This window comes from Protopterus annectens, chromosome 10.part0, assembly GCF_019279795.1.
Source record: "Protopterus annectens isolate FY-2018-M chromosome 10.part0, PAN1.0, whole genome shotgun sequence".
Lineage (NCBI taxonomy): Eukaryota > Metazoa > Chordata > Ceratodontiformes > Protopteridae > Protopterus > Protopterus annectens.
This window is the reverse complement of record NC_056744.1, coordinates 1,219,211,326-1,219,238,769: the sequence shown is the minus strand read 5'-3', so window position 1 is coordinate 1,219,238,769 and position 27,444 is coordinate 1,219,211,326. Positions and strand designations below refer to the sequence as shown.

Below are 27,444 nucleotides of genomic sequence, written 5' to 3'. Positions count from 1 at the left end.
GCATCTCATAAGTTAAGCAAAGCATTTTTAAGAGACGTACCACTCTTAAGGCCTCCCTTTTTAAAGATCCTACTCCTCCTTGGGACCTAAATTTAGTGCTGCAGTACCCTACTCAACCCCCATTTGAGCCCCAGCTACCTGTGACCTTAAAAGACTATTTTCTTTGTAGCCAGTATTTCGGCTAGAAGAATTTCTGAGATACAATCATTATGCTCAAACCCCCCATACTTGATTTTTCATAAGGACAGGGTAACTTTACATACCAATGCATCATTCGTTTCAAAGGTAGTGTCAGAATCCAATATTAAGCAGTCTCTTAATTTGCCTTTATCCTTCCCCAAATTGTCTAACAAAGTTGAATATGCACTACACTTATTGGATGCTCACAGGCAGTTGTTTTTAGTTACATAGGGCTAAGAGCATCAGAACATTGGATCAACTGTTTGCTTCATTTACAGAACCCACATTGGGTAAACCAGTTACCAAAGTTATACAGTCTAAAAGGATAACAATTTGCATTTCCTTTGTGTATAACAAATTGGGCATCACTCTGACAAAAACAGTTCATGCTCATTCTACTAGATACATGGCAACTTCCTCAGTATTTTACTTCAGAATGTCCATGGCTGATATTTGTGCAGCAGCTACTTGGGCAACTTCCGATACCTTTGCTACTCATTACAAGTTAGATATGTTCTCCAGAGGAAGGGCATCTTTTGGTTCTGTGGTGCTCAGGGGTATCCTTCCTTGAGTCTGCCCTGGAAATTGAGTAGCTGGGGTACTCTGTCCCATCAGTTGAGGACAGAGTAAAAATTGACAACATCAGATAAAGAAGTTATGTACTCACCATAACATTCCATCTCTGTTGTCCATTTTCATTCCTCCTCAACTCCCCTCCCACCAACCCCCATCCTAAAGGCTTCTGCAAGATCAAGTGTTTATGGACTTATTTGTCCTTATTTTATGCGTAACTCCAGATATAGCTTCTCCATAAGAATTTTCATCTTTTACTTTGTTATAGCAGCAAACAAGTTCTGAGGTAACTGGGGTTGGTGCATTGTGGGTAAGGGAGAAGCTTGAGAGTTTTTGGTTGCGACAAGCTTCAGCAACAGCCGAGTCGGATCTGAGGGATCAGATCTGAACCCATCCATTGAGGAAGAATGAAAATGGACAACACAGCTGGAACATTTGGCAGGAACCAAGGTACATTTTTATAGAGGGAACTGTCAAACTAGGGGAGTTGTTTATTTATCAAAGTGCTCGACATGCCCAGCATTTTATATGGGCAAAGAAGAAAGAAGTTTATGTAAAAGAATATATGAGCACTTGTATGACATAAGGAATAAGAACGATAACACATTATATAAACATGCCCTATGTTGTACACAATTTAACAGTTTTCATTTGGGATACTGGAAAAGGTTACTCCAAACCTCAGGGGAAGGGAAAGGAATAGCAAATTGGACTTGAACACAAATAATTTTTGTGGCAGCTTGGGCTGAATGCCCTTAACACTCCAGGATTAAATGAGTTTTTTGTCTGTTCAACCTTTACTTTAAACTAAATGCTGAGAAATTGTAAGTTTTAGTGGATGTTTTAAATGTTTGTCACTAAGAAGCTTTTTTTTTTTTACTTGCATCTTTTATATATTCATTTTCTGTATAATCTGTTTATCTGTCTATATATACAGTGGATATAAAAAGTGTACACACCCCTGTTAAAATGCCAGGTTTTTGTGATATAAAAAAAAATGACACCACGATAAATCATTTCAAAACTTTTCCTACCTTTAATGTGACCTATAACCTGTACAATTCAATTGAAAAACAAACAAATCTGTTTAGGGAAAAATAAATAAAAAACGTACAATAAGCTAGTTGCATAAGTGTGCACACCCTTAAACTAATACTTTGTTGAAGCACCTTTTGATTTAATTACATCATTCAGTCTTCTTGAGTAGGAGTCTGTCAGCATGGCACATCTTGACTTGGCAATATTTGCCCACTCTTCAGTGCAAAAGTGCTCCAAATCTATCAGAAATGTATCTAATACCTGTGTAGGATCTTTGGTTGTATTTCTTGTCATAAACTCCCCAAGTATGGCTACAGCCATTTCTGTTGCTTAAGTTGTTGTGCTAAGGGTGCTGGATTTTTCCAAAACTACTTGCTTACCAGTAAACTTTCTAAACTTATACATATTAACCAAATGTTCCCTTATTTACCTTTTAAGGCTCTGCATTTGCTCTTCCCCTTGTTCTTTGAGATTTCACCTTCTTCTGCAATGCTTTAATTGCTGTTAACCTTGTGACAAAAGGAGGTACTGCCAGCACAGGTAGATGGAATTTTGTAAATAATTATATGTCATTGGTGTATATCAAAATGATTTATACAAGATGCTTGTGTTACAAATGTATTAGAACTGTATGTCATGTGTATATTAAACTGCTTTGTAAAGATGTGTGTTGAAAAGGTGTTTGTAAAGTGCTGTGTTTGAAATGCAATCACAGTGTGCCTGCTACAGAGAACAGAAACCTCAGTCTAGCAAACTTTAGAAACATATCTGAAATTAAATCACTTTATAGGCTAGGCCAGGGGATGTTCTTTGTGTTTCACTGTTGCAGTCATTACATTTGGGTTATCGACTTGCAGGTAGCCCGCAGTCGGCCTGATTAACAAAGTCTTGGGTCCTGCGTCGGTTGTTGTCCCTTCTTCCATGACGTCAGGTCGTCAGGGGTATAAAACAGGCAGCCAACGCCATTACATCAGTTTTTCTTGCCCCAGATATCAGGTGCCCCCCTAATGGGGAGCAAATAAGTATAAAAGTACAATGATATACCTCCAACAAAAAAGCAAATGCACCAAAAAGGCTTTTAAGCATTGTAAAGGAAAGTAGAGGTATATCATTGTACTTTTTTACTTATTTGCTCCCCATTAGAGGGGCACCTGACATCTGGGGCAAGAAAAACTGATGTAATGGTGTCGGCTGCATGTTTTATACCCCTGATGACCTGACGTCATGGAAGAAGGGACAGCAACCGACGCAGGACCCAAGACTTTGTTAATCAGGCCGACTGTGGGCTACCTGCAAGCAGATAACTCAAATGTAATGACTGCAACAGTGAATACACTCAAACATCTACATTTATGGTTGTGTAAGGCCAGGGGTTCTCAAAGTGTGCTCCATGGCACCCTGGGGAGCTGTGGCTTCCTCACAGGGGTGGTGCGAACTAGCAGAACTGGCATTAAGTATACTATGGAAAACTGCAACCTCTTGAAAGAATCATCAAAGGCTATGCAGACTCTCCGAAACTACAGACCAACTCTAGGATGGCAAAGACCTCTTCCCTTAATTATTATGCAGCTACATAGTAAAATACAGTATTGTTCTTGTCCTACGAACACAGCTCCGACCCTTTAAAACTGTTCAAACGTATGTAACACAGATTCCCCTCTGACAGTTGATTGGTTGAACTTTCGTTGCAAATGCTTTCAGAACAAATTTGACCGGGTAGCAAATTGCGTTCTCAGCATAATAAGCAAGTATTGTAGTTAGAAACTAAAATAAATTATGGAAAATAAGTGTAGAATTTGGAGGGAAAAAATAGAAAGGAACATATACCGTCGGCAGGGTCTATATTAGAACACGAACTTTCAAAATTTCGAGTGTTCTAATATCAAACCCTATTAATCGAAAATTTAAAACATCGAACATGCAAAACAGCAAATTTTTTCCTAGGGAAAAAATTTGCTGTTCCAAAACACATACACACAACACAAGCACACCAAACAAACAGCAATCCACACACATGCACCTAAACTCTTACACCAAACGCTACACTAAACTATACATACACCACTAACTGTCCACTTACCTTAACCCAAACCCTAAGGTCCGTCAGTATCACACAGTCACCTCACCCGCGCCCTAACCCTAACTCACCTACCCCACCCTAAACCTCATGCCCACACAATCGCACACTTACCTGACCCGCGCCCTAACCCTTACTCACCTACCCCGCCATAACCCTCACGTCCACACAATCGCACACTTACCCGAACCCGACCTGTAACTTTCCACCACAGTGCTGAAAATACCAAAGCAACAGAAACGGACAACCGAATTCTTTCCCTAGGAAAAAAATCTGTTTTCTGCTTCTTCGATATTTTCAGCGTCTGCTGAAAACGGGTCGATATTAGAACACTCGAAATTTTGAAAGTTCGGTGTTCTAATATAGAACCCCATCAGCGAGCTTTCAACCAAGATGGTAAGTACCAGATGTAGGTTATTCTTTCGAGCTCTTTTTAGATTTGGTTCTTTTACCCCCCCCCCCTTCCACACTTATACAATATTTTAGAAAACCTAAAATAAAATACATGTGGAAGAGCATAAAATATTGACTATGTTTTAGTTATGGGGGAATTATGCATTAAAAACACTGGAATAGATGACCTATAACCACAAGCATTTTCAGACGTCCGTGTCGTATTGGGCTGTTGTAGTGGTGAAAAGTGTTATCCAAGTTGTGTTTATTTTTATGGGAATGCGTAAGTTGAGGGTTAGTTGTAGGTTTGCGTTGTCATTTTGAAAAGAAGATGAAGCTGCAAGATTGAGATGCCTACCTACTTTTGCATAAGTTGTTTTATCCCTTTTGAGATTATGGAGTCAGTGTATCTAGTCAAGCAGTGAATGTAGGGGTAGTTTCAGTTTGGACGGAATGCCACTTGAACCAGGACCAATTGGGTAGAGCGATTGGTGGAAGTAAAGTATGCAGCATTCTCAGAAACTAATTTTAGAGCCACCTCTAAAATGTTTTTAGTTCTGTCTCATGGTTCCTCCATTTTGACACCAAGACATAATGCCACACATTCAAATTCCTGACATTTTAGTGTCCAGAAAATTAAATGGATATAAAATCTCATCTATCCTTTCTACGTACTAGCAGTAAAGGCGTGACTGATTTATTTAGCGTTTAGCTTAGTGGCCATTTTCAGCTACCAGCCGAACTAACTTTAAAGAGCACATAGAACTCACTTAAGAGCAAGTACACAATTAGTTTCCACAGGTTAAATTTACAAAGTAGTTGTGTATATTGTTTAACTGCTAATCCTACTTTCCACATTAAACAATGACTGCAAATTGCGAACATCTAAGTCGTCCAATCAACCTACTGACTACTTTTTAACACAGTTTTTAAATGCATAATGTTACTGCGTTCCACTGTTTGTGTATGACTTTCTGTGGCAAGCCTGAGGTAATCGGTGTGTCATCCCATGTCTAGCATCTTGAAAGCAGCCCTGAATTCCCCTCGGATGAAGTGTGTAATGCTATACCGATTACCATTCAAGCAGGCTCATTTATTTGCACTCGTGTATGAAGTACAGAGGTCAGTCGGTTGTGATTTATGAAGCGGCTCCCTCTCCATGGCTTGGCACACGCTCGCCCCACTCCTGACAGGCTTCACACACAGTAAAGCAGCATCAAAGCCTGCAGCACTAACTAGCTGCTTGTACTGCCCACAGCACAAAAACCAGCAACTATTAACAGTTTTAGGCTCAGACTCTTGGGATAGCGCAGCACGAAGACACTGGGAATTTAATGTAATATAGTGCTGATTTAATAACGCTCTTCAATTTAAAAAAAAGTTAATAAAAATGGAATACAATCTCCACAAAAAAAATTTCTATTATGCAGAACTTGCACGGTACCCCAAACAAATCCTTGCTGTACATTCATCAGAGGAAAGGCTCTGAGGAAGCTCTTGTGGCCAAATTGCATTAATCATGCCTCTGGACTGAAGCATTTCCATGGGATTTTCTTTAAGTGAGATCACTGTAGTTGGGCAGAAGGAAGAAAAAAAGAGAGTTGGGAAAAGGAAGGATTAGCCACATGACAAGAACAACCTAATAAAATGTGACGTGAGTTTCACTGTCAGTCATTAATCACAAGGTAATCATAATATCAAGAGTCAAGAAGACAGAAATTATGTCAAGCAGTAAGTAGGAGATGGAAGAACTTTATGTTGACTTAATAGGGACAGATTTTAAATATTGCTTTTCTAAACTTAAAGTTAATAAGGTTGCCGTTAGGTTTGCTTACCTCTCAACCATAGTAGATCAGTGTTAATGCTGTTTAGCAGAATGTACACTTTTTTTTGGTAATTGTCTTTTTATTGTACTTTTGAGCTTTTCTCACCGGGTCTCCTAGTCCAGTTGGGCAGCCTCGTTAAACAAATGTCAAATAAATAAGTAAATAAATGAAATATGCACTTTATGCGTGCCACGGGGGGCACCTTGGGAAATCCTGGATTCAGCAAGGGAACCGAGAATCGAAAAAGTTTGGGAACCACTGGGCTAGGCCATAAAGATGGTATTTCACAGGTTTCAATGCAGCCAGAGACACAAAGCCTGTACTAGGAAGCCTTTGTTTTAATGGTTTAACAGTTCATTTATATTTCCCTTATCTTGCTTAAAGTAAGCTAGCTGGTTAACCTCTGCTGTCCCAGTGTCCCCTATTAAAACGTATATATTTAATTCAGTTACAGTAATACATGTATATTTCTTTTCATTCCAGCAGGTTCACTGTTGATGCATTTTATCACAAGCAAACCTCACAAATACATTTTCAGTTTGATATACAAATGACATATAATTCTTTACAAAGTTCCAGCTAGTTGTGTTGGCACAAGTCATATATCCACTACCCTACTTCTGGCATGGCTGACAGTACTTCCTATAGTCACACTGCCATCCATGACCTAGCAAAGGTGTTTGACACAATACCTCACTCAGGTATTCTAGACAAACTCAAAAATTTAAGCATAAATCCCTGTGTCGCCCAATGGATAGCCAAATGGCTCCTGGTTAGGACACTTGAAGTTAGTGGGGGAATCCACCTCCACCAAGAGGCCTGTTACTAGTGGTGTCCCACTCACAGGGCTTGGTACTGTGACCTCTTCTGTTCAGAATATACTTCTCTGAAGTCAGGACAAATGTAGAGGGCCTTTGGCTGACCAGATCTTCTGATGACTGCAGGCTAGATGCAATCATTGAAACCTTAAATTTGTAGATGTCCTCCAGAAGGGTTTGAAACAGACAAATAACTGGTGCCAGAACCATGGCCTAAAGCTCAATACAAAAAAGGCATAATTATAACTTTTGGAAAGACAACCATCCCTGCAAGTAATAACATGGATAACACTCCCCTAAGAGTAGACCCAGTGGTAAGGGACTTGGGATCTCAGGTTGATAGTAACCAGAACTTTGATCACTACATGTCCATGGTGGTGAGAAGATCCTACCATGTGGCACAATTTATAAGCAAGCGCTTGGTATCCAACTCTAATAAGATCATAGTCCCACTATACTCCGCCATCACTAGAACAGTGATTGAGTACAGTGCATCCTTAGGCATGTACCTTACCAGGCATTTGCAATGGATGGAGCAACCACAAACCTTATTCCCTAAAAGAATACAGAGTTTAAATAATGTGACCTATGCAGACTGCCTCAAAGCCCTTTCCCTGTACTTGGTCTGCAGACTACTGAGGGATGATCTATTCCTAACCTACAAAACATTCTTTGATCCAGCCCTGTTGGATCTGCTATATATTATCAAAACAAGTAGCACTAGAATTACTTGATCTAAGGATGTAAACCTTGTCTGTGATGTAAACAAAACAATGATAGGAGTGTGTCTCATGAGATTACCCCTTTTCTGGAACAGACTCCTCATTCATGTGAAACAAAGCTTTTCCCTAAGCCTATTCAAATGCAATTTGGACCATTGGATGGGAAATTGCAAATTCAACCTTGGCTTGTCACCTGTGGTCCTTATGGACAGGGGCAGCTTATAGATGCCCTAAGGCACAGCCATATGCAAATTATGTGGACGAGCATTAATGGTTGCTCAGGATAGCAGGGAGGCGAGAACCAGTAGTGTACAAGCTATTTTATGACATCATCCATTTCTCTGCGGTCACAGGAAGTATAGATTGCACACATGTTGCTATCAAGGATCAATCCGATGCAGATGGCCTGGAATATATTAATAGGAAAGGCTTTCACTCTCTCTAATGCTAGGTGGTCTGTAATGCCCAGGGTATTATATGTAATGTGTCTGTGCATCACCCTGACAATTCATATGATTAACACATATTGGCCCCCTTTTAATACATCTTATAATAAGATTATTGCTTTTTATCAGAACTTTTTGGCAACCTAACACAAAACCTTCTATAAAACACTCTGTGCACAACACAGTTTACAAAATATTATTTACAGTGTATTCCCTATTTTCAAAAATCCAAGACTAACATATCCCCCTCACAAAGCTTAGTTATCTCTTTACTAAAATACCCCACCATATAGGTATCCAAGGAACTCGAGGACAAAACTAGGCTGGCTTGCATGGCTAGGCTTGTAAAGACCCTGCTGGTCATTAGTTTAGTATAAACCTATGATCCTATTACTTCACTAAACATGGCACAAAAATACACTGAATGCATCATTCATACTTATTTCTTCTTCCTACAGAATGTACCCCAAAATTCAAGAGTTGACATAAATAACTAAAGAGAATTTAAATAAGCTGTCAAAACATAAAATGTACACTAACCTGTAACATCCTTCAGTAGACTTGTGTGTACCACAGTGTATTACTGGTGCCATGATTTTGTGTGAAGTGGACTGCTGCTTCAACTGAGACAGCAGGAAAACCTACCCAGTATCTAAACAATAAAACATAATCACTACTGGGAGGCAAAGTCAGAACTTGGATTTCACAACCCCTCAGCAGAATTAATTCTTAATGCATTTTCACTATCCACAAAAAGAAAACGCAATAAATATTGTGAAAAAAATAGACTCATTAAAACTCTCATTTGAGATAAAATCCTGCAGAGCAAAGAAAAAAGAATGTGGTACACCCCCTCCAAAACCAGACTACCAAGCAATCAGTGAAAAAATAGCCAGTTATCATAGTAAATAACATTCCTCCACATGCACACACCAAAGTAAATGCACACGCAGAGTACATAGTAGTATAAAACCAGCAACCAGTAAAAAAAACTACAATACAAAGGTTTACACTATATAAACCGTAAAACATGGAAATAAGAGGTACACCAAATACATACTTTCTATTTAAAATTACCTAGTAATTACACCAAACACAAGATGCCATCAAGTATTCACAGTTTAAATAGCAGTCTACCAAAACATAAAAATGTTCATTTTACCTATATTGTACAAGTGTGTGGTCTAAACAAATCATATTCATTCTTCTAGCAACCATCTTCTACAAAGCTGACTGCATCTCCCAATGACTTGCACAAAATCTACATACAGCTTAAACAACAGAATATAGCCATTATCTGTAAAACTTGCTACAAAACTCAAGTCACCTACAGCAAATCATGACAATCATTTATACTGGCACTGTCATCAGCCACAAATAGTAAAACTCTTTAAAGTACTGATTTATAAAAAAGGCTGTACTAACCTCCTGCCAACCTTCCATTATGACTGAGTTCCACAACTGAAAGAAATTCTGTAGAAAGTCAAATGCGTATCATTTCATAAAACAGCATACCCACCCCCAAATAATTAAGCCAATCCTTGTCTCTCCACAGGCTGCACCTAGCCAGTGCCTAAATGCACTACATTTTGATGAATACATGGGTAGGTTACACTACTTAACACATTCAAATACATACATACATTGAAATGACTAAGACATCTTAAACAGATCAGCATTTAAACCTCACATTTAGTGAAATGAAAATCACTGTCAGATCAGAAAACAATGTAGTTAGTGCCTCATCAAGTTGAATACAGCCGTCTTCACCTCTGCTGGCACCCATTGGTTAATCCAGTACGTCCAAGATCAAAAACACTTAACACATAGCCAAGGATGACTGCAGCAATTTTAGGAGAATTAACATGCAAATGAACTGACTCAGCCTTCTTTTACCACAAAGTGAGAATTATATAACTATTTTATATATTTAGTCATTTAGTTAACGCAACAAACTAAGAAACTGTGGATTTTCAGTGAAGATTGATGTCCACAGAAAATGATGGTAAAGCTATGTATACAGTTTTAAGTGCCCATTTTATCGGAGTGTAACAGATTTGGAACAGCTGTGAAAAAATTATTTCAGTGATAATCTGTGGCACCACAAATATCAGCTACCTAAGAGGAGAGTTGTAGAAACAGAGATTGTCATTCATTCAAATGATGCACTTCCACTGCAGTACACCTCAATGTTTGGGTTTCATGGCGAGGCTTATGAAGTGGTCATTAACCTAGTACACTCCTATGAACCTCTAAACTCTGGTCTGTGGGTTGTTTGTATATAAAATGTAAGGGCTAAACAACTTCATTTGATATATGGCTAGGTTTCCAAAGATCCGCACAGATCAGTAACATAGTAAATATTTATAAACCTGTATGTTTTGTTTTTGGAGTTTCTACCCCTTAGCCTCCACTGGACAGAGGCCACAATCTAGATGGATTAACTGTTAATCAAAAAATAAAGTTATGTAAAATTTGTTATGCATGTGACTTTAGCTACATTTGTCATCAACAAAAGCTTCACAAACAACCTATGCCACAAAATGGCTTGTACCCAATTCACTCAAATAGTTCACCTACTGCCTTTTGCAACTAGTTCTCATTCTGAAGTCTAAGTTGCTAGGTAGTAATGCAAAAGTTAGCTTGTTGCAGTTAAATTGCCAGACTGTCAGCGTTCCAGACATTACAGTTTTGTACTTCTTGCCATGTTCAGAAATTGCATCATTATGCAAAACTTAATTTAATTTTAACACAAGTAGAGTTAATAATAAAATAAAATAAATATGTATATGTCACGGAAAAGTAGCTAGGTCATCCAGGTCTCAATGTAAATCTGTTTGAACTGGCACCCGATGAACAGAATATTTAGGGGAGAATGTTTAACGTCTTCTCGAAGTAAATTTACAGAGGGGGGGGGGTTCTTGTCAGAAGTGGAAAGTAATACATAACCGCTTCATAAGGGGACATCACTAAACCAAGCACTTCAACAGTGAGTGCAAAAGCAGTAATGCCATCATTCATTGAAGTGAGTAATGCACTGCAGCATAATCTGTTATACGTGCCTCAAGTTTCAACTGTTCCTGATTTGCCTTATATTTTACAGTCTGCCCTCTCGAATGTATGATTTCCAGGTGAACGTCAGACACTGAGAGCTTTGGAGGTCTTGACACAATGCAAGTTGATGCAAACCTTGCTGTCGTATTAGCGTTTGTTGGGAATTATACTAAAACTTAAATGAATTGTTCCTGGTTTTGACACATTGCCATCACTTGTTCCTTGATTCTTGCATGAAATAAGTGATCAGTGCAGTTTAACATTTTAGAACATAATTTGGTATAGCTGTGGCCTTTTTAGGCTGCAGTAAGGCAGTGATAGCAAGAATGTACATAAAGGAACGCTAGCATTACTGCTTTTGCAATAAGCGCTGAAGTGCTTGGTGTGGCCATGTCCGGGTATCAGGTTGCATTGAAATATGGCAAACAAACCCTCTAAATCCCTCTCCGGGACCATTACTCCTAAGGCAAAGACCTTTATTTATTTTATTTATTTATTTCAGTTTGTTAACCGGGAAAGTCCATTGGGCCAAGGTAGCCCGATGTTCATCGTGTTTCACTGTTGCAGTCATTACAGTTGGGTTATCCTGCTGGCAGGCTACCTGCAGTCGGCCTGAATTCCAAAGTCCTGGTCCGGCGTCGGTTGCTGTCGCCTCCTCCCTGAAGTCAGTGCGCCAGGGGTATAAAAGATGCAGCCGACGCCATTTTCTCCAGTCTTTCTTGCCTCACGGTGCCCGAAGCAAAAGCAGTTCGCAAGTGCCGGTCAGCCGACTCCGGATCTGAAATTTGAACTTGAAAATCTCAGAAGTCTTCATTAAAGCTAAGTACCCCATTGGGGAAACTTTTTTCTTGCTCAAGACCGATGTCAGAAAAAGTTAATAATTGTATTTCTTGTGGGAAGCAAATACCTCATAAGGATTTTCATTCTTACTGTATTCCAGCCGACTACCGGAATTTATAAAAAGCGCAAAGACAAAGAAAAGGACAGGCATCCAAGGTCCAAAACAGACGATGAGGCTTCGGCTAGGCCAGTCGCCGGTTCTCAGTGAGGCACTTTTGCAGCCCCTGACGTCCACTACCTCAGAGCCACAGGCCGCTTCCAACTCCAACGTGGAGCTGACTAGGCCGCTGGAAACTCAAGGTATTGGACCCTTGGAAACTATTCCCTCAGATGGGTCCGGAGCTGCTGAGCAGGCATCGGCTTCTGAGGAGGTTTACAGGCCTACACAGCTTATATGTAAAAACGACTTCAGCTTCAAAGGCAAAGACTAAAGCACCTCTAAAGACAAAGAAACAAGTACAACATTCCCCTGGACAGGCCTCCATGCCTAAAAAACAGATGCTTAAAATGGCCGAAGACCTAATTACTTTGATCATGGGTTCCCATCCCCTTCCAGATAAGAGACCTAGGCAAGAGACAGAATATGAATCTTCAGATCAGGTTTCCATTTCCTCTGATTCCTCTTCTGAACAGGGATACTCTCTTCCTCCTTATGAGGATTCGGATGCTGAAGAATCTATCCCTTCAGCCTCTCCTGAAGATTATTCTTTTGGGGAGACCCTGCATACTATGAGGGAGCCAAGATTACTCAGAATCTAAGAAAAGGCTCAGAGATTTTCTTTTACTGCCTCAGCACAGGCCCCTTGCTATTCCTCCCGTTTTAGACATTGTAGATGATGTATATATAGAGTCCAGTCTCACTCCTGACTCTTTACCTCCAGCTCCTGTTAAGCCAGACAGATACTACAGGGTTCCTGATTCACATAAATTTCTTTATAAAAACCCTGCTGCTGACCCAGAAACTATATCTCAGGGTCCCAAAGGGGTCAAGGCATCCACTGCAAAAAAACCCTATCCCCTCTGATAGGGATTCTAGGGCCCTGGACAGATGGGGAAAAAGATTTACACTTCTGCTACTTTGACTGTAAGGGCCTTAAATTGTCAGTTTCATATGCTTAAATATCAACAATATCTTATGTCACTACTAAAACAGAAAATGTTGACAAATTCTGAATGTGCAGAAAACAAATAAATGCAGGATTTATTGCATGCAGCTGAACAAGTGGGAAAGCATACTTTGCAATGTGGTTTTGATTCTCTGGAGGCCTCCTGCAGGGCGCTATTCTGAGGTTCTGTCATTAGGAGGCATGCTTGGTTAAAGGAACAGAATCTTCCTGATCATGTTAAAGCAAAGTTATCAGATGCTCCATTACAGCATGATACCTTGTTTGGTGTTAAAGCAGAAGAGGTGTTGAAGAAAATGGAGGACAAAGCTAAATCTATGCAAACAGTCAAGGATTTCTTACAGTTACAACCTCCCAGGTTTAGCAGGAACTAGCCTGCAACAAATTGGTCCTTTCCAGTGTCAGACAGGCCACAAAGAGGCAGATACAGACGCCCCAGAGGCAGATCCCAGCCCCAGGGCTCATACAGACCTAAACAATGGGGTGCTTCTACCTCCAAAAGCGGAGAAGATCAATCACAGCCATACAGGAAACAGTCTCAATGACTTTCCCCTGCCAGCACCAAGCACTTATCTTCTGGCAGCCCCTTTAGGGGGAAAACTAGCACATTTTCCACAAAATTGGCACATGATCACACAGGACAAATGGGTCCTGAATGTAGTTTCTCAAGGCTACAGGTTCCATTTTCACACCCTGTCAAGGGCAAACGGAATGCCAGATCTGCCACACAATCAATGGGCAGAGTCTCAAAAACAAGTTTCACCCCTCATGGACATGAGGGCCATACAGCGAGTGCCACTGCAAGAGCAGGGACTAGAATTTTACTCAAGACTCTTCTTGGTGCCCAGAAAGGACAATGCATGGAGACCAATACTGGACCTATCCATTCTAAACCCATTTCTGGATATTCCGAAATTCAAAATGTTGACTCTGCAGCAGCTTCTGCCCATGCTGGGCAAGAAGGCATGGCTTGTGACTTAGAACTAAAATAGGCATACCTGCATGTCCCAATCCAACATTCATGCAGAAGATACCTCAGATTTATAGCTGGCTCAATGCACTACCAATTCTCTGCACTGCCCTTTGGCTTATCTACTGCACCCAGGGTCTTCACAAAATGCCTGGCACCTGTAATTGCATCTTTCAGACAGAGGAATACAAATTTATCCTTACTTGGACGATTACCTTATTCAAGCAGAGAACAAGGACATTTTACTACAGCATCTGGCATGTTTGTAAAAAGATTACTAACATGCCTAGGGTACACAGTAAATGAAAAGAAATCAAAACTAGTACCCTCACAAGAGATAATATTCCTGGGTGCAAGCTTAAATGCAACTGCCCAGATGGCTTATCTCACGCCAGACAAAGACAACTGACTACTTATTTCAAAATGTTGGCAACAAAGTCCCAGTTATCTGCAAGAAAAATTCTGCAGGCTTTGGGTTCATGGCATCCTGCATTCTTCTAATTCCATATGCAAGACTGCATATGAGGAAACTACAGTGGTATCTAAAAAGTGTTTGGGCTCAACATTGCCACAGCCTGGAAACAATAATTACCCTCATTCCCTGCCTGCAACAGGAGTTTCGATGGTGGGCAGAGGCCTGTCAACACAACAAGGGACAGCCTTTCATTTTACCCACAGCCAGGCAGACATTAACAACAGATGCATCAGATTATGCCTGGGGGGCCCATATGGCAGGAAGATGTATTCAGGGCACATGGTCCACAAGCCAAGTGCATCTGCATATCAGTCACAAAGAGATGCTAGCTGTTCAAAATGCCCTGACAGCCTTCAAGGATCTACTTCATTCAGGACAACTATTGATAAAGATGGACAATTCTACAGTCATGTGGTACATAAGCATGGAGGCACACATTCCTACCCCCTCTGCAGACTAGTCATGACTTTGTGGGACACAGCATTGACTTACCAAGTACATCTGCAAGCACAATACCTGCAAGGAAGAATAAATTCTCTGGCAGATGAATTTAAGCAGAAACCTAATGGATCCCCACGAGTGGAAATTGGATCCGCAAGTCTTCACCATGATAACAAGGAATTGGGGATGCCCGGACATAGACCTATTTGCCTCGCCTCACAACTGCCAACTACAGAAATTCTGCACAAGGACTTATCACAAGCTAGCATGGAAAGTGGATGCTCTATCTTTCAGGTGGAAAAACTTAACAGTATATGCCTTTCCCCCACTGCCTCTCCTCCCCAGGGTACTCCTAAAGGTCAGACAAGAGAAGCCAAAAATTATACTGATTGCCCCAGATTGGCCCCGTCAGCACTGGTACCCAATCCTAAAGAGCTTGTCTCAATGCCCAGCCTGGACATTGCCTCAAATTCCTCACTTATTGACCCAACAAAACAGTCAGATCCTGCACAGCCATCTCAGGACCTTAAACCTGGCAGCATGGCGGATAATGTAACCATTCAAAACATGCCTGTCTAAAGCAGTGATGGATGTTATTTTGGAGGCCAGGAGGCCTAGCACCAGAAAATCTTATGCAGAAAAATGGAAGATTCTGTGTTTGGAACCAGGCACAAGGAATTGACACAATTGTGCCAAATATTCCTCAGATTTTACAATACTTAACTGAGATGTTGGACAAAGGCCTATCCTTTTCCTCAATTAAGATTCATACCTCTGCCATTTCAGCTCACTACAATACAGAACCACCTCTATTTTCTCATCCATTACTAAGGCAGTACATCAGAGGGACCAAAAACATAAGACCTCCAAGGAGAGCACCAATACCTGCATGGGACCTAAATTATGTCTTGGAAAAACTCACACTGCCTCCTTTTGAGCCAGCCTGTACAGCCGATATAAAATTCTTATCTTGGAAAACAGCTCGGCTCATAGCAATAACCTCTGCAAGACGAGTCTCAGAGTTACAGGCACTCATGGATGTGGAACCCTTTATCATTTTCCATCAGGACAGGGTTTCTCTGAGGACAAACTCGATATTTATGCCTGAGGTAGTGTCCAGTGTGTCCCTGAGTCAAACAATTCATTTGCCTACCTTTTATCCAAACCCACAGAATAAGGGTGAGAGACTTCTGCATTCTTTGGACATTCACAGGCAGCTACGCTTCTACTTGGACAGAACCAAAGCTTTCAGAAACACTGAGCAGCTTCTAGTGGCATATGCTGCAAGATCACAAGGAAAGCGTATCTCAAAGCAGACTATTTCCAAGTGGATAGGCCACTGCATTAGTTTCTGCTATTCACAGCATGGCAAATCAGTGCCTAAGGGCATTAGGCCACATTCAACCAGAGCAGCAGCCACTTCAGCAGCCTTCCTCAGAGGAGTACCAACCAAAGACATCTTAGAGGCTGCAACTTGGAGTTCAGTGCATACTATTACAAAGCACTATCACTTACCTCTCTACTCTAAATCTAGAGCAGGCTTTGCCACTGCAGTTCTGCAGGGCCTCATAGCCTCTCCTAATCCTATTTAGCCCCAGCCACCCAACCTTAGCTTTGGGATTCAACCCAATTGTAATGACTGCAACAGTGAAACACGATGAACATAGCACAGTTGTGTACCTACCATAAATGTAGATGTTCGAGTGTATTCACTGTTGCAGTCCAGGTTACCCACCCACCATCCCCCTTTCCTTTGCTGGGCCTTATCTGTACTTCTCTATTCTATACAACCTATGTGGTGTATTTGCTTATAGATGAAGATAGAATTTTGATTTACTGCATGCATGTTTCATCATCATCTTTCGGCTTTTCCCGTTAGGGGTCGCCACAGCGGATCATCTCTTTCCATTTCTTCCTATCCTCTGCATCTTGCTCTGTCACACCAACTGCCTGCATGTCCTCTCTCACCACGTCCATAAACCTTATCTTAGGCCTTCCTCTTTTCCTCTTACCTGGCAGCTCCATCCTTAGCATCTTTTTCCCAATATACCCATCATCTCTCTTCAGCACATGTCCAAACCAACGCAATCTCGTCTCTCTTGCTTTGTCTCCAAGCTGTCCAACATGAGCTGACCCTCTAATATACTGATTCCTAATCCTTTCCATCCTAGTCGCACCAAGTGCAAATCTTAACATCTTTAACTCTGCCACATCCAGCTCTGACTCCTGCCTTTTTGTCAATGCCACTGTCTTCAACCCATATAACATAGCTGGTCTCACTACCCTCTTGTAGACCTTCCCTTTCACTCTTACTGGTACCCGTCTGTCACAAATCACTCCTGACACACTCTTCTCCACCCATTCCACCCTGCCTGTACTCTCTTCTTCACCTCTCTTCCACAAAGGGAAGGTCTGCAAGAGGGTAGTGAGACCAGCTATGTTATATGGGTTGGAGACAGTGGCATTGACAAAAAGGCAGGAGTCAGAGCTGGATGTGGCAGAGTTAAAGATGTTAAGATTTGCACTCGGTGTGACTAGGATGGATAGGATTAGGAATCGGTATATTAGAGGGTCAGCTCATGTTGGACAGTTTGGAGACGAAGCAAGAGGGACGAGATTGCGTTGGTTTGGACATGTGCTGAGGAGGGATGATGGGTATATTGGGAAAAAGATGCTAAGGATGGAGCTGCCAGGTAAGAGAAAAAGAGGAAGGCCTAAGATGAGGTTTATGGACGTGGTGAGAGAGGACATGCAGGTGTGACAGAGCAAGATGCAGAGGATATGTTTATTCGCATAAATTAGCCTACCCTTTTGGGGGCACCTGACATCTGGGGCAAGAAAAACTGAAGAAAATGGCGTCGGCTGCATCTTTTATACCCCTGGCGCACTGATGTCAGGGAGGAGGCGACAGCAACCGACGTCGGACCAGGACTTTGGAATTCAGGCTGACTGCAGGTAGCCTGCCAGCAGGATAACCCATTTGTAATGACTGCAACAGTGAATACACTCTAACATCTACATTTATGGTAGGTACACAACTGTACTTTTTCAATGGAGGCCCGAGGAGAAAAGCTCCAGACAGAAAGCCAATATACAATGTATTAGTACAGCATATGAGAACAACAGTTTTAACATTCAGTATACAGCAAGGCAAGATTTTACATATCTTGAAATATATGAGGCTTTATTGCCTCACAGATAGCTACCCTATAGTTCATTTCAAGTTCGTCCATGAGACTCATTTCACGTGCAGCTGAAGGTGCCTCAAGGGCGGCAGGTTTAGGCATTTCCATTAGGAGACATGCCTGGATGTGCCTGTGTGATTTCACAAAGCCTTTCAAGTCCTCCTTTGTCAATGCTCCCTTTGACGGAACTTCTTTGTTTGACCGCAAGGTTAAAGACACACTATTCAGGTGTTAGCAGGAAGGTAAGACACTGTCTGCAGTGTGTGCATACCTCTCAAGTATACCTCATTACGAGAAACGTACCTCATTTGGGGTCTTAAGTTCATGTTCCTCAAAGTTCCTTGAAGTTCCACATTGAAAGAGTTTGTCACACATTCAGTGTTAGGAATTTTTTTTAAGTGAAATCCATGATAAATAAAAATTATTCATATTAATTCATTAAAAGATCTTTATAAGTAAAACTAGCATATTTTGACCATCCAATGACCTTCCTTGTTGAAGTTGTTAGTAAGCCATTAGTATGTGTTCCACATTTTGTCCATTTGTTTCACATTATGAGGGCTAGTGTTACTCATTTTGGAGATGGAAGGTTGAGAGCTATGAGTGTGTGTATGTTTTACGACCCCTCAAAGAATCTTCTCTAGGAATCAGCTTGGTGGCCGCAAAATGTTCAGAAAGTCCCAAGGTCCTTTCCATGATCCATATGAAGATAGTTCCCCAGGAGAGGGGTGACTCTAATAAAAGACACAGCCTGCATGGTAGAGGAGTAAGATACAAGCAGAGTAAATGTTTATTCCCTTTAGTTTTATATACTGGTTAGGCATATTTTTACCAACTAGAGGAGAAGTTGTGAACAATAGTTAAGAGCTAAAGGAATGTATTTGGGAGGGGAAGATAGGTATTGTGAAGTGGAATAAGTTAATTCTCACCAGGGAATAAGATGCTTTAGGATTTTCTGATTTGAAGGGATGCTTTACAATTATGCATTTAAAGCTCATACATAACACAGGAAGAGTGTTGAAAATTGAAGTGGAATGGATGATGATGATGATGATGATGATGATGGTTTGTGTGTGGGGGTCATGAAATGAGATAATAGGATTTTGGATGCAAGTTTTTAAGGAGAATAACAGCAGTACAAAATAGCATATTCATAGAGTAGTAGTAGAACATTCTAAGAACTAAAAGGATGACTGCAAGTAGGTAAATGTTACTGTTGGAAAGATATTAAGACCAAATAACTAGGGATGGAAATGTAGTAGAGTTGGCAGAAGTTAAGCAGAAGTTTGGACTGCAGATTAGAGACTGCCTTCCCTACCAGGGATTGGTAACACAGTATAGGCTTGGGAAAGGGGTAGCGGAATGTCGAGTGAAAGACCATTTCTGGTAGTTTTAGTTGAGTTAAGAGCAGAAGTTGCCTTTAAAAAAGTGATAATTAGTAGGGCATGTAAAATATTGCATGATAACTGTATGATTCACTTAAACGAGGCTAGAGTATATTGGGGGAAAAAAGACAGTTTTAAAGGAACAATGAGGGATGCAGCTGTATGGTTCCCAAGTATGCAGCAGAATCTAGAAAGTTTAGGATTTTTGCATGGACATGTATGCATTGGTATTTTTATATCCCAAGCAGACCAGAGAATTTTCCCCTCAATTAGATAGCAAATGCTGGATCTGTGATGGAAACAGAGATGCAGTTAGGAAAGTGTGAAAAGATAGCAGGTTGAGAGTATTTTCAGAAATGTTGGGGGGATCGAATTGGTTGTAACTGAGGAAATTATTCTTTTGAGCTGGAGTACGGGATTCCAGACATTTACCCAGATATAGTAAGGCCTTACTAAGTTTAATGATATTGGATGACAAAAGCAAATAGTATAAAATGGAAATCAGAATAGAAACCAAATGTAATTGAAGTATTGTAAATTGTACAGGAGATAAAATAACTGGTGGTGGGATCTTTAGAAAAAGGAAGGAGTAAATTATATAGAAATAAAATTTGTGGGAACAACAAATGCAGGATTACGTTTAGAAGGAAGAGTGAGGTGTGAGGGAAGACCGCTACTGAGCAATATATGTAGTGTTGAGTGAATTAAATTTGTTAAAAAGAAAACCTGTGTATATTGAAAATAAATATGGAAAATGTTACTTTGGTTTGTTTCTCTTAATCTATTTCTACTTGTCATTTCTTTATGATTTAATAAAATGATTTACAAAATATAACTCCTGGGTGTACAGCCTTAAGAAATAATTCAGAAATGGTGCTGTACAAAAATAAACATCTTTCTCAGAAGGTGACATGCATTGATACTGTATGGGTTTCTTCCTTTGAGTAACGTAGCCCATTGGGCATGTTTATTAAACTGTTTTCTGGAGCAGAACAAAAGTAGAGACTTTTAATATATATTTTTTTGTTTATTAGGACCGATAGTCCTGAAAATCTAAAATCCTTCATTTCAACAAGATCTTGGATAAATAGTATCTTTATTGTCTTATTTTTCCCCTCTAATATTGGTATGAAAATAATTAGGGTAGTGGCATGACATAGCTTTGCAGTATTTTGTCTCGACAAAGAACAGTGTTTAAGTGCAGATTTTTTTTTCATTTGCCCTGCAAATACAAATTTTAATACACTTCTTTTCTTCTGATTGATAGGCCTGCTAAATGAAGCAACTGTGGGTATCTTCCGTGGTCATCACATGCGCTTGAAACATGCTTGCATACGTAATGCAAAAATCTCTGCAGATGCATTTAAAAAAGCATTCTGCCATCACAAACTTGTTGAACTTGATGCATCAAAGGCTAATGCAGACGTTGCTATTACTGACATTATAAATGGGCTTGCCACAAATAAATGGATCCAGCAAAATCTCCAGTGTCTTGTACTGAACTCCCTAACCCTTTCTTTGGAGGACCCTTATGAAAGGTGTTTTAGTCGACTGCATGGCCTTCGGGCTCTGAGCATTGCTGGTGTTTCTTTCTACAATGAAGACCTAGTAGATGTAACCTCGCTTCCAAAATTAGAGAAACTGGACATTTCTGACACAAATGTTACTGACATTACACCACTTCTTTCATGCAAAGACAGGCTTAAATCTTTAACGATGTACCACTTAAAGTGTTTAAAGATGACTACATCTCAGATTTTGGATGTGGTTCGAGAGCTAAAACACTTAACTCATTTGGATATTTCAGACAATAAACAGTTCACATCAGATGTTGCTCTCCGTTTATTAGTACAGACTGATATCTTGCCCAGACTTGTATCACTGGATATTTCTGGTAGAAAGAAAGTAACTGATGCTGCTGTACTGGCATTTGTCCAACCACGGCCTGCAATGCAGTTTGTGGGGTTACTTGCTACAGATGCTGGGTTTTCTGAACTCCTTTCTGGTCAAGGAAGTCTTAAGGTTTGAGTTTTTAAATTGTTTATATTTTTATTAAAAATAGTAATGCATTTTTCTGAGGTGTCTACCTGCAAGTTTGAATAAGTCATAGTCTTTAATAGATGCTGGTACTGAAGCATGATTACTTATTTCTTGTTTCCTTTCAGAATACACATGTATAATAAACTGGTGGGAGTCTGCTCGGCATACATTAATATTCATGCAAATTGTCTTTGTCCATCGTCTGCATGTACTAATATGGTGAGCATGTGCAACTGCACCTTTGTGTTGCACTGCATGCCAGAGCATGAAAATGTTAATATGCACACAACTGAAGTGCATTTGTTGGGGCACATGGGAAACATATGTGTGCATACACAATGATTTGAGAGAGAGTTTGGTTGTGCTTGACAACATTTGATGCTAAAAGTCAGACACTGCAGATATTTGATGTACCCTGAATGTGCAAGTTCCTTTGAGAGTAACTGAAATCCCGTTGCATTTCTGAGTGTGAGACCAGAGAGACTATTCAGGGTGTTTTTTGTAGTAGGTCAAGTAATATAGGGGTGTTCCCAATTCCAAGCACTGGCTTTTGGCTTTGAAGTTCTCATGAGTCCACTGGAAGTTGTCATCAGCTTCTCCTTTTACATCAACTGTAGTGGTTCTCCATCTTGAGATTACCACTTATTTCCCACAGCAGACCAGAACTCGAGTGCAGTGATTTATTGGTGTTATCTTCCTCATTCTTTTTATCAAAAAATGTGTTTTTGAATCATATGTTTAATTTATTAGTGCATTATGTACCCATCTACATGTATAAGTGGGGAGGGACATAAAACTCTTCACAAAGACACCCCGTCAAAGTGCCTGTTATGTAGGCAGTGGGTAGAAAACTAGAAGGCAGAAACCTTGAAGGCCTAGAACTAGAACTAGAACTAGAACTAGAAGGCCACCCTGTAACTGAGAGAGCTAAATCATGAGACTTTTCTAAAAACTGAAGTACAGGAACAGGACATCCATCAGCTTTGTATTCTTATCTGTCTGAAACTGTTAAATGAATAGAGGAGTGTGGGAGACTACCAGGAAGGCAGGACCTATGCATTTTCTTCTCACAAAAAAAAAAACAGCAGATCAGAGGAGAGGTGGAAGAAAAAAAATCATCAGATTAAATTCTTATGAGAGAAATCCTCAGTCCCCCATCTTCTCCCCATCAGCATCATTGCTGCAATAACGTACTTCAACTGGAGTTGGTACAGTCACTGTTTGTTACTCCTACTGGCACTGTGCTTGTTCCCAAGTTTTTGCCATTGATGTTGATGACAAGGTCTTAAGTATCCAGGTAATAATTAAGTATCCCGGTAGTAGTAGTGTTAATTACAGGGGTACGTATACACACACCTGATATAGCACCTGTTTTTTTTTTGTTTTTGTTTTTTTTGTTGTCATTGCACAGTAAAAAAAAATGGCATTCTTCATTTTTATGTTGATGCTGATGTCACCTGCTGTACAAATTTCCGTGGTGCAAATCCTATCAACATCAATTCTATTCCAGCACCCTGATATTTTCATTTTTATGGTCATTGGCCACAAACCAGTTGTTGACTTTTAGCTTATCTTTGATAGCCCTCTTCAGAGTTGTCCTAGGTGTGAGCTTACTTTCATTTACATTTTGTTCTTTCCATCTCTTGAAGATTTCCTGTGGCCATATACAGTGTTTGTTCTCTCTTCATTGCTAGTGTCACCAATGATGCTATCCTCAGTCTAGCCCTGTGCATCTTCCGGGGGCAGTAGTAGTGCATAGCTCACACTGCATCTTAGAGGAAGGAGCTAAGAAGAAAGGTAGAAACCTTCCAAGGCATTAAAGTATACTACAAAGGCAGAATGAGACCCTCTTCTAGTTTCTGTTATTTCGTAAAGAGCTTTGTTGACCACACTGAGTATTTGCCAGGTTCTTTTAACCCAGATTCAGAGGGAGGTGAAAGGACCCTTCATGTCCCTGCAGTCAGATCAGTGCCTGATAACCTGTTTTTGGGCAGCCTGTAATACACACACAAGAGGTTGGTAGACAGCTTTTGAAAGAACTATATCTGTCCAGGAAATACCTTTTACAGCTTTTGGAAGCCCCAGGTACAACATGTGGAATATTCCTCTTAACTGACTTGTATCTAGATGTATTTGTTGATGCTTGACTTTATTAGGACATTGTCCTACCAGTTACTATGAAAACCTGCCTGTTTTATTTATTTTATTTTTTATTTTACATTTGTTATTTTACATTTGTTGACCGGGGTAGTCCGACTGGATATATGTCCATTTTCAGCGGAGGCCCAGGGAGAAAAGCTCCAAGATAATAATACTCATTGAACATTTAGTAAATGCTAGTTTCAAGCAGATTATAGTCCTAAGCAATACCAGCATTTAGCACATATAGTACTAACATATTATAAAATACTTTACAAAGCATAATCTCGAACAAAGCTTCAAGGAATCCAAACAATCTCCCAACGACAACACCACCAATAAAATTCCAAGAAGAAAATCAGTGACAGGATCCAATTCTTATACAAAACCACGAGTTTATTGTAACAAATAGTGAAACTGGTTGAGCGCTTTCTTCTACAAATTATAGATTTCATCAGAACCTTTTCTTCTTGGAATTTTATTGGTGGTGTTGTCGTTGGGAGACTTTACAAAACATAACATTATTTTCAAAGTTATATATACGTAACATTACATTCAGGTTTAAGACACGTTGAGCAGCAGTTATACAATTGACCCTTCCTGAAACAGAGTAGTAGAAAAAAGTTAGAAGTAGTTGAAGGTAAGGCACCTAAGAATTAGAGAGGTCACTAGTCGGGGTTAGTGCAAGGACATAACCAGTGAGTTTTGAAGTATTTCTGGAGTTTGTTTTTGAATTGAGTTATTGAGGGTTCTAGAGTCAAGTCAGCTGGGAGTCTGTTCCATGTTTTTCCAAAAGAGTTGGCAAACAGATAGTCCCCAGCTGAGTAGTTAGATTTGTATGTTTGAACTAGGAGTCTAGTGGATGATCGCAGTGGCTGGGTGCTGTTGTAGGGGCTGATAATATTTTTTTAGTGCAGGTGCATTTTCTGGTTGGTAAAGGACTTTGTGCCACTATTAGCTGGTTGAACTGCAGTAGGCTTGGCAGTTCAAACCGTCCTAGGCGATTTAGGTTGTGACAGTGGTGTGTCCGGTAGGCTGTGTCAGTATCAAATCTGGCAATGTGGTTATAGCAGGATGATAGTTTATTAAGATCTGTTTTGTTTAAGTTGGAGAATAGAGGTGAGGCGTAGAGAAGAGTTGATAGCAGATGGGAATGGGCAATTGCAGTTCTAGCAAGTGGGGTAAGGAAAGGTTTGATTTTGTAAAGAGAGCCAAGTTTTTTATTAATGGTTTTGATAGTTTGATTGATATGCACATCAAACTTCAGGTTGTTATCAACTATGACACCCAGTAGTTTAGTTTGGGCTTCTGGGGAGATGATAGTGCCATTGTTAGCGGTTATGTCGAAGGATGGCAGGGGGGTCCTGCATGTGGGGGAGAAGAGGAGCGACTTAGTTGTGTTGGGTGTTTAGGATTAGATGTTGATTGGAGAGCCATTTTTCCACTGTATTGAAGGTATTTTGGGTTAATGCTTCTACTGTAGGATGGGGAGGCATTATTTGAAGCAGACTGTATAAAGCACATGATCGACCCATGAGTTCATTCTGCATGTCATAATTCTGGAAGTTAGGGCAGGTCTTCTCACTTTAGAGGCATTACAGGATGCCTTTACCTCTGCCGAGATCCCCATACTGTTGGCAATATGGCAGTGGTTTGTTATATAAACAAGTAGGGGAGAATTAATTCCTCTCCTTTAAGGGAGTGGCCCTTTGCTTCCATTCTGTTTATTTGCCCTTGTGTTCCAGGACAAGCCAGTCTGGTTTCCAATTGCTTCCTTGCTGCCCATCCCCCAATATCCTGAGATAGGCCAACTGTCTTGTGGACCGGCTCAGCCGCTGTCTTCTGATGCTTTACAAGTCATCTCGGAGTCATTTGGTAGCATAGATACTGTTACATCTCTGGGAGAAGGCTTGCTGCAGTCTTGTTTGGCCACCTGACAGCTGTATCTAGTTTCCTCCAAGTTGCTGACTCATTTTATTAGCTTCTCTCAAAGTTTGTAGAACCTTTACAAGGGGTATCTGCCTTCCTTCTTCCACAAAGTCATCAGTTCCTCCTTAGGACCTGTACTTTATCCATGAGAGGCATATCCTACCTCCATTTGAGTATGCATTCCTATGAAGGCTAGAAACATCTTTCTGAGAAATCTCTTCAGTCGTAGCTGTGATTACCTCGGCTGTAAGGATTTTTGAGCCTCTAGCTCGTGTACACATTCTCTCTCTCAAATTCTAAAATGACAAAGTGTGTGAAGACTAATCCCGAAGTTGGCCACAGAAGCAAATATTAATCAAGCTATTGACATGCCTGTATTTTCTCTAACTGTACTAACTATGGGAAATATCTGCTTCATTGTATGGCTTTACATAGACAGCTTATTTGGATAGTACAGGATCGGTAATGTAAATATCACAGCTTTTCATTTAATTTCATTTTCATCCAGGAAGTTGTGTTCTAAAGCTTTCTGATCAGCCTTGTTCTTTGACTGTCACAATGTATAAAGTTAAATCCTTCTAAGAACCTACAAATGCATATTCTATCAGAACAGTGGACTTTTTACAAACCTTCAAAAATGCTTCCTTGGGTGACGTTTCTGTTGCTGCCACGTGGACATCACTGAACATTTTTTCAGGCAGTACAAACTGTATGTGATTTCCGAGCCTAGGTCTTCCTTTTGGGTCACTGCTATTTGAAGTAGTCTTTCATGAGAATCACGCAGGAGATGTAGCTTGGGGTTCTGTCCTATTGAAACTCCCAGTGATAAACCAACTCTCTAGTGGCCCAGTTAAGCCGCTGTCTTCTGATATGAAAGCTACATATTTACCATAATGACAGCTATTTTGTTAATTTCTATCACCAACCCCACCTACCTTTCCAAACCTGAGGTGTAGTTCTACGTTTGCCTCTGAGGGGTTGTGAGTAGAGATGATCATTTTTGATTGTACGCCCTGACTTTCACAGCCTTTCAGAGATCTGGAGAAGAGTTTGTAGATACTGAGCATTGTAGGTTGAGGGGAGAGGAGCTGAGGTAGCCTGGGAATATTTTAGGTGCTGGACTGTCACCAAGTCCTGTTCTAGATAGCGGTGAATCTACCAATACAGAAATGTTATACAAGTTATATAACTTTCAATTATTCTTGGTATGTCTAGTAACTGTACTAATAGAGGCAACAACAAAATTCATGTTTGTGTGGGGCAAGTAATAGGGCATTGTGTACACAGCTTCCTAGCTCTGATATAGGCTGCTTTCTCTCTAGGATCTCTGCACAATGTAACTGCACACTGTGTATTATATTAAAGCAGTTGTGTATAGTGTGTTATGCCTGTGACCCCCCCCCCCCACTACCCAGAATTACTTCCTAGCCGTGACACATTTCAGACAGTATAACTCCTCCATTCAAGCCAAATATCCGTAGTTGCTGTCCACAACACTTCAGCGTCCTAAAGGAAAATAAAGTACAGCAGAGAGTATGCAGTGCACTCCACTCTGCAAAGCTTAGAACAAAATCATTAATAATTTGTTACATGGGACTGTGTATTGATTGCAAAGTGCAAACTGTGAAGGGTACACATAGCAATACCATGTACTCAGTCTTACTGCACTGCCCCACACAGTGATGCACAATAATGAAACATTTTCTTTGTGAGGCAAATGGTTAATGTTCATCATTCCCTGCTGCAGTACCTTTGGGTTGTGCCTTGTCCAAGACACTGTAACTGGCCA

At 40.4% G+C, this 27,444-nt stretch overlaps 1 protein-coding gene across 1 annotated transcript in view; it reads left to right on the top strand.

Annotated features, from left to right (window-relative positions):
• ZYG11B (zyg-11 family member B, cell cycle regulator) overlaps nucleotides 1–27,444 on the top strand; it is a gene marked incomplete in the record, with an annotated part of 797,045 nt that overhangs the window by 137,607 nt on the left and 631,994 nt on the right. Inside the window, 1 exon segment of the mRNA XM_044085958.1 lies at nucleotides 20,815–21,569. Coding sequence (XP_043941893.1) covers nucleotides 20,815–21,569 — 755 coding nt within the window.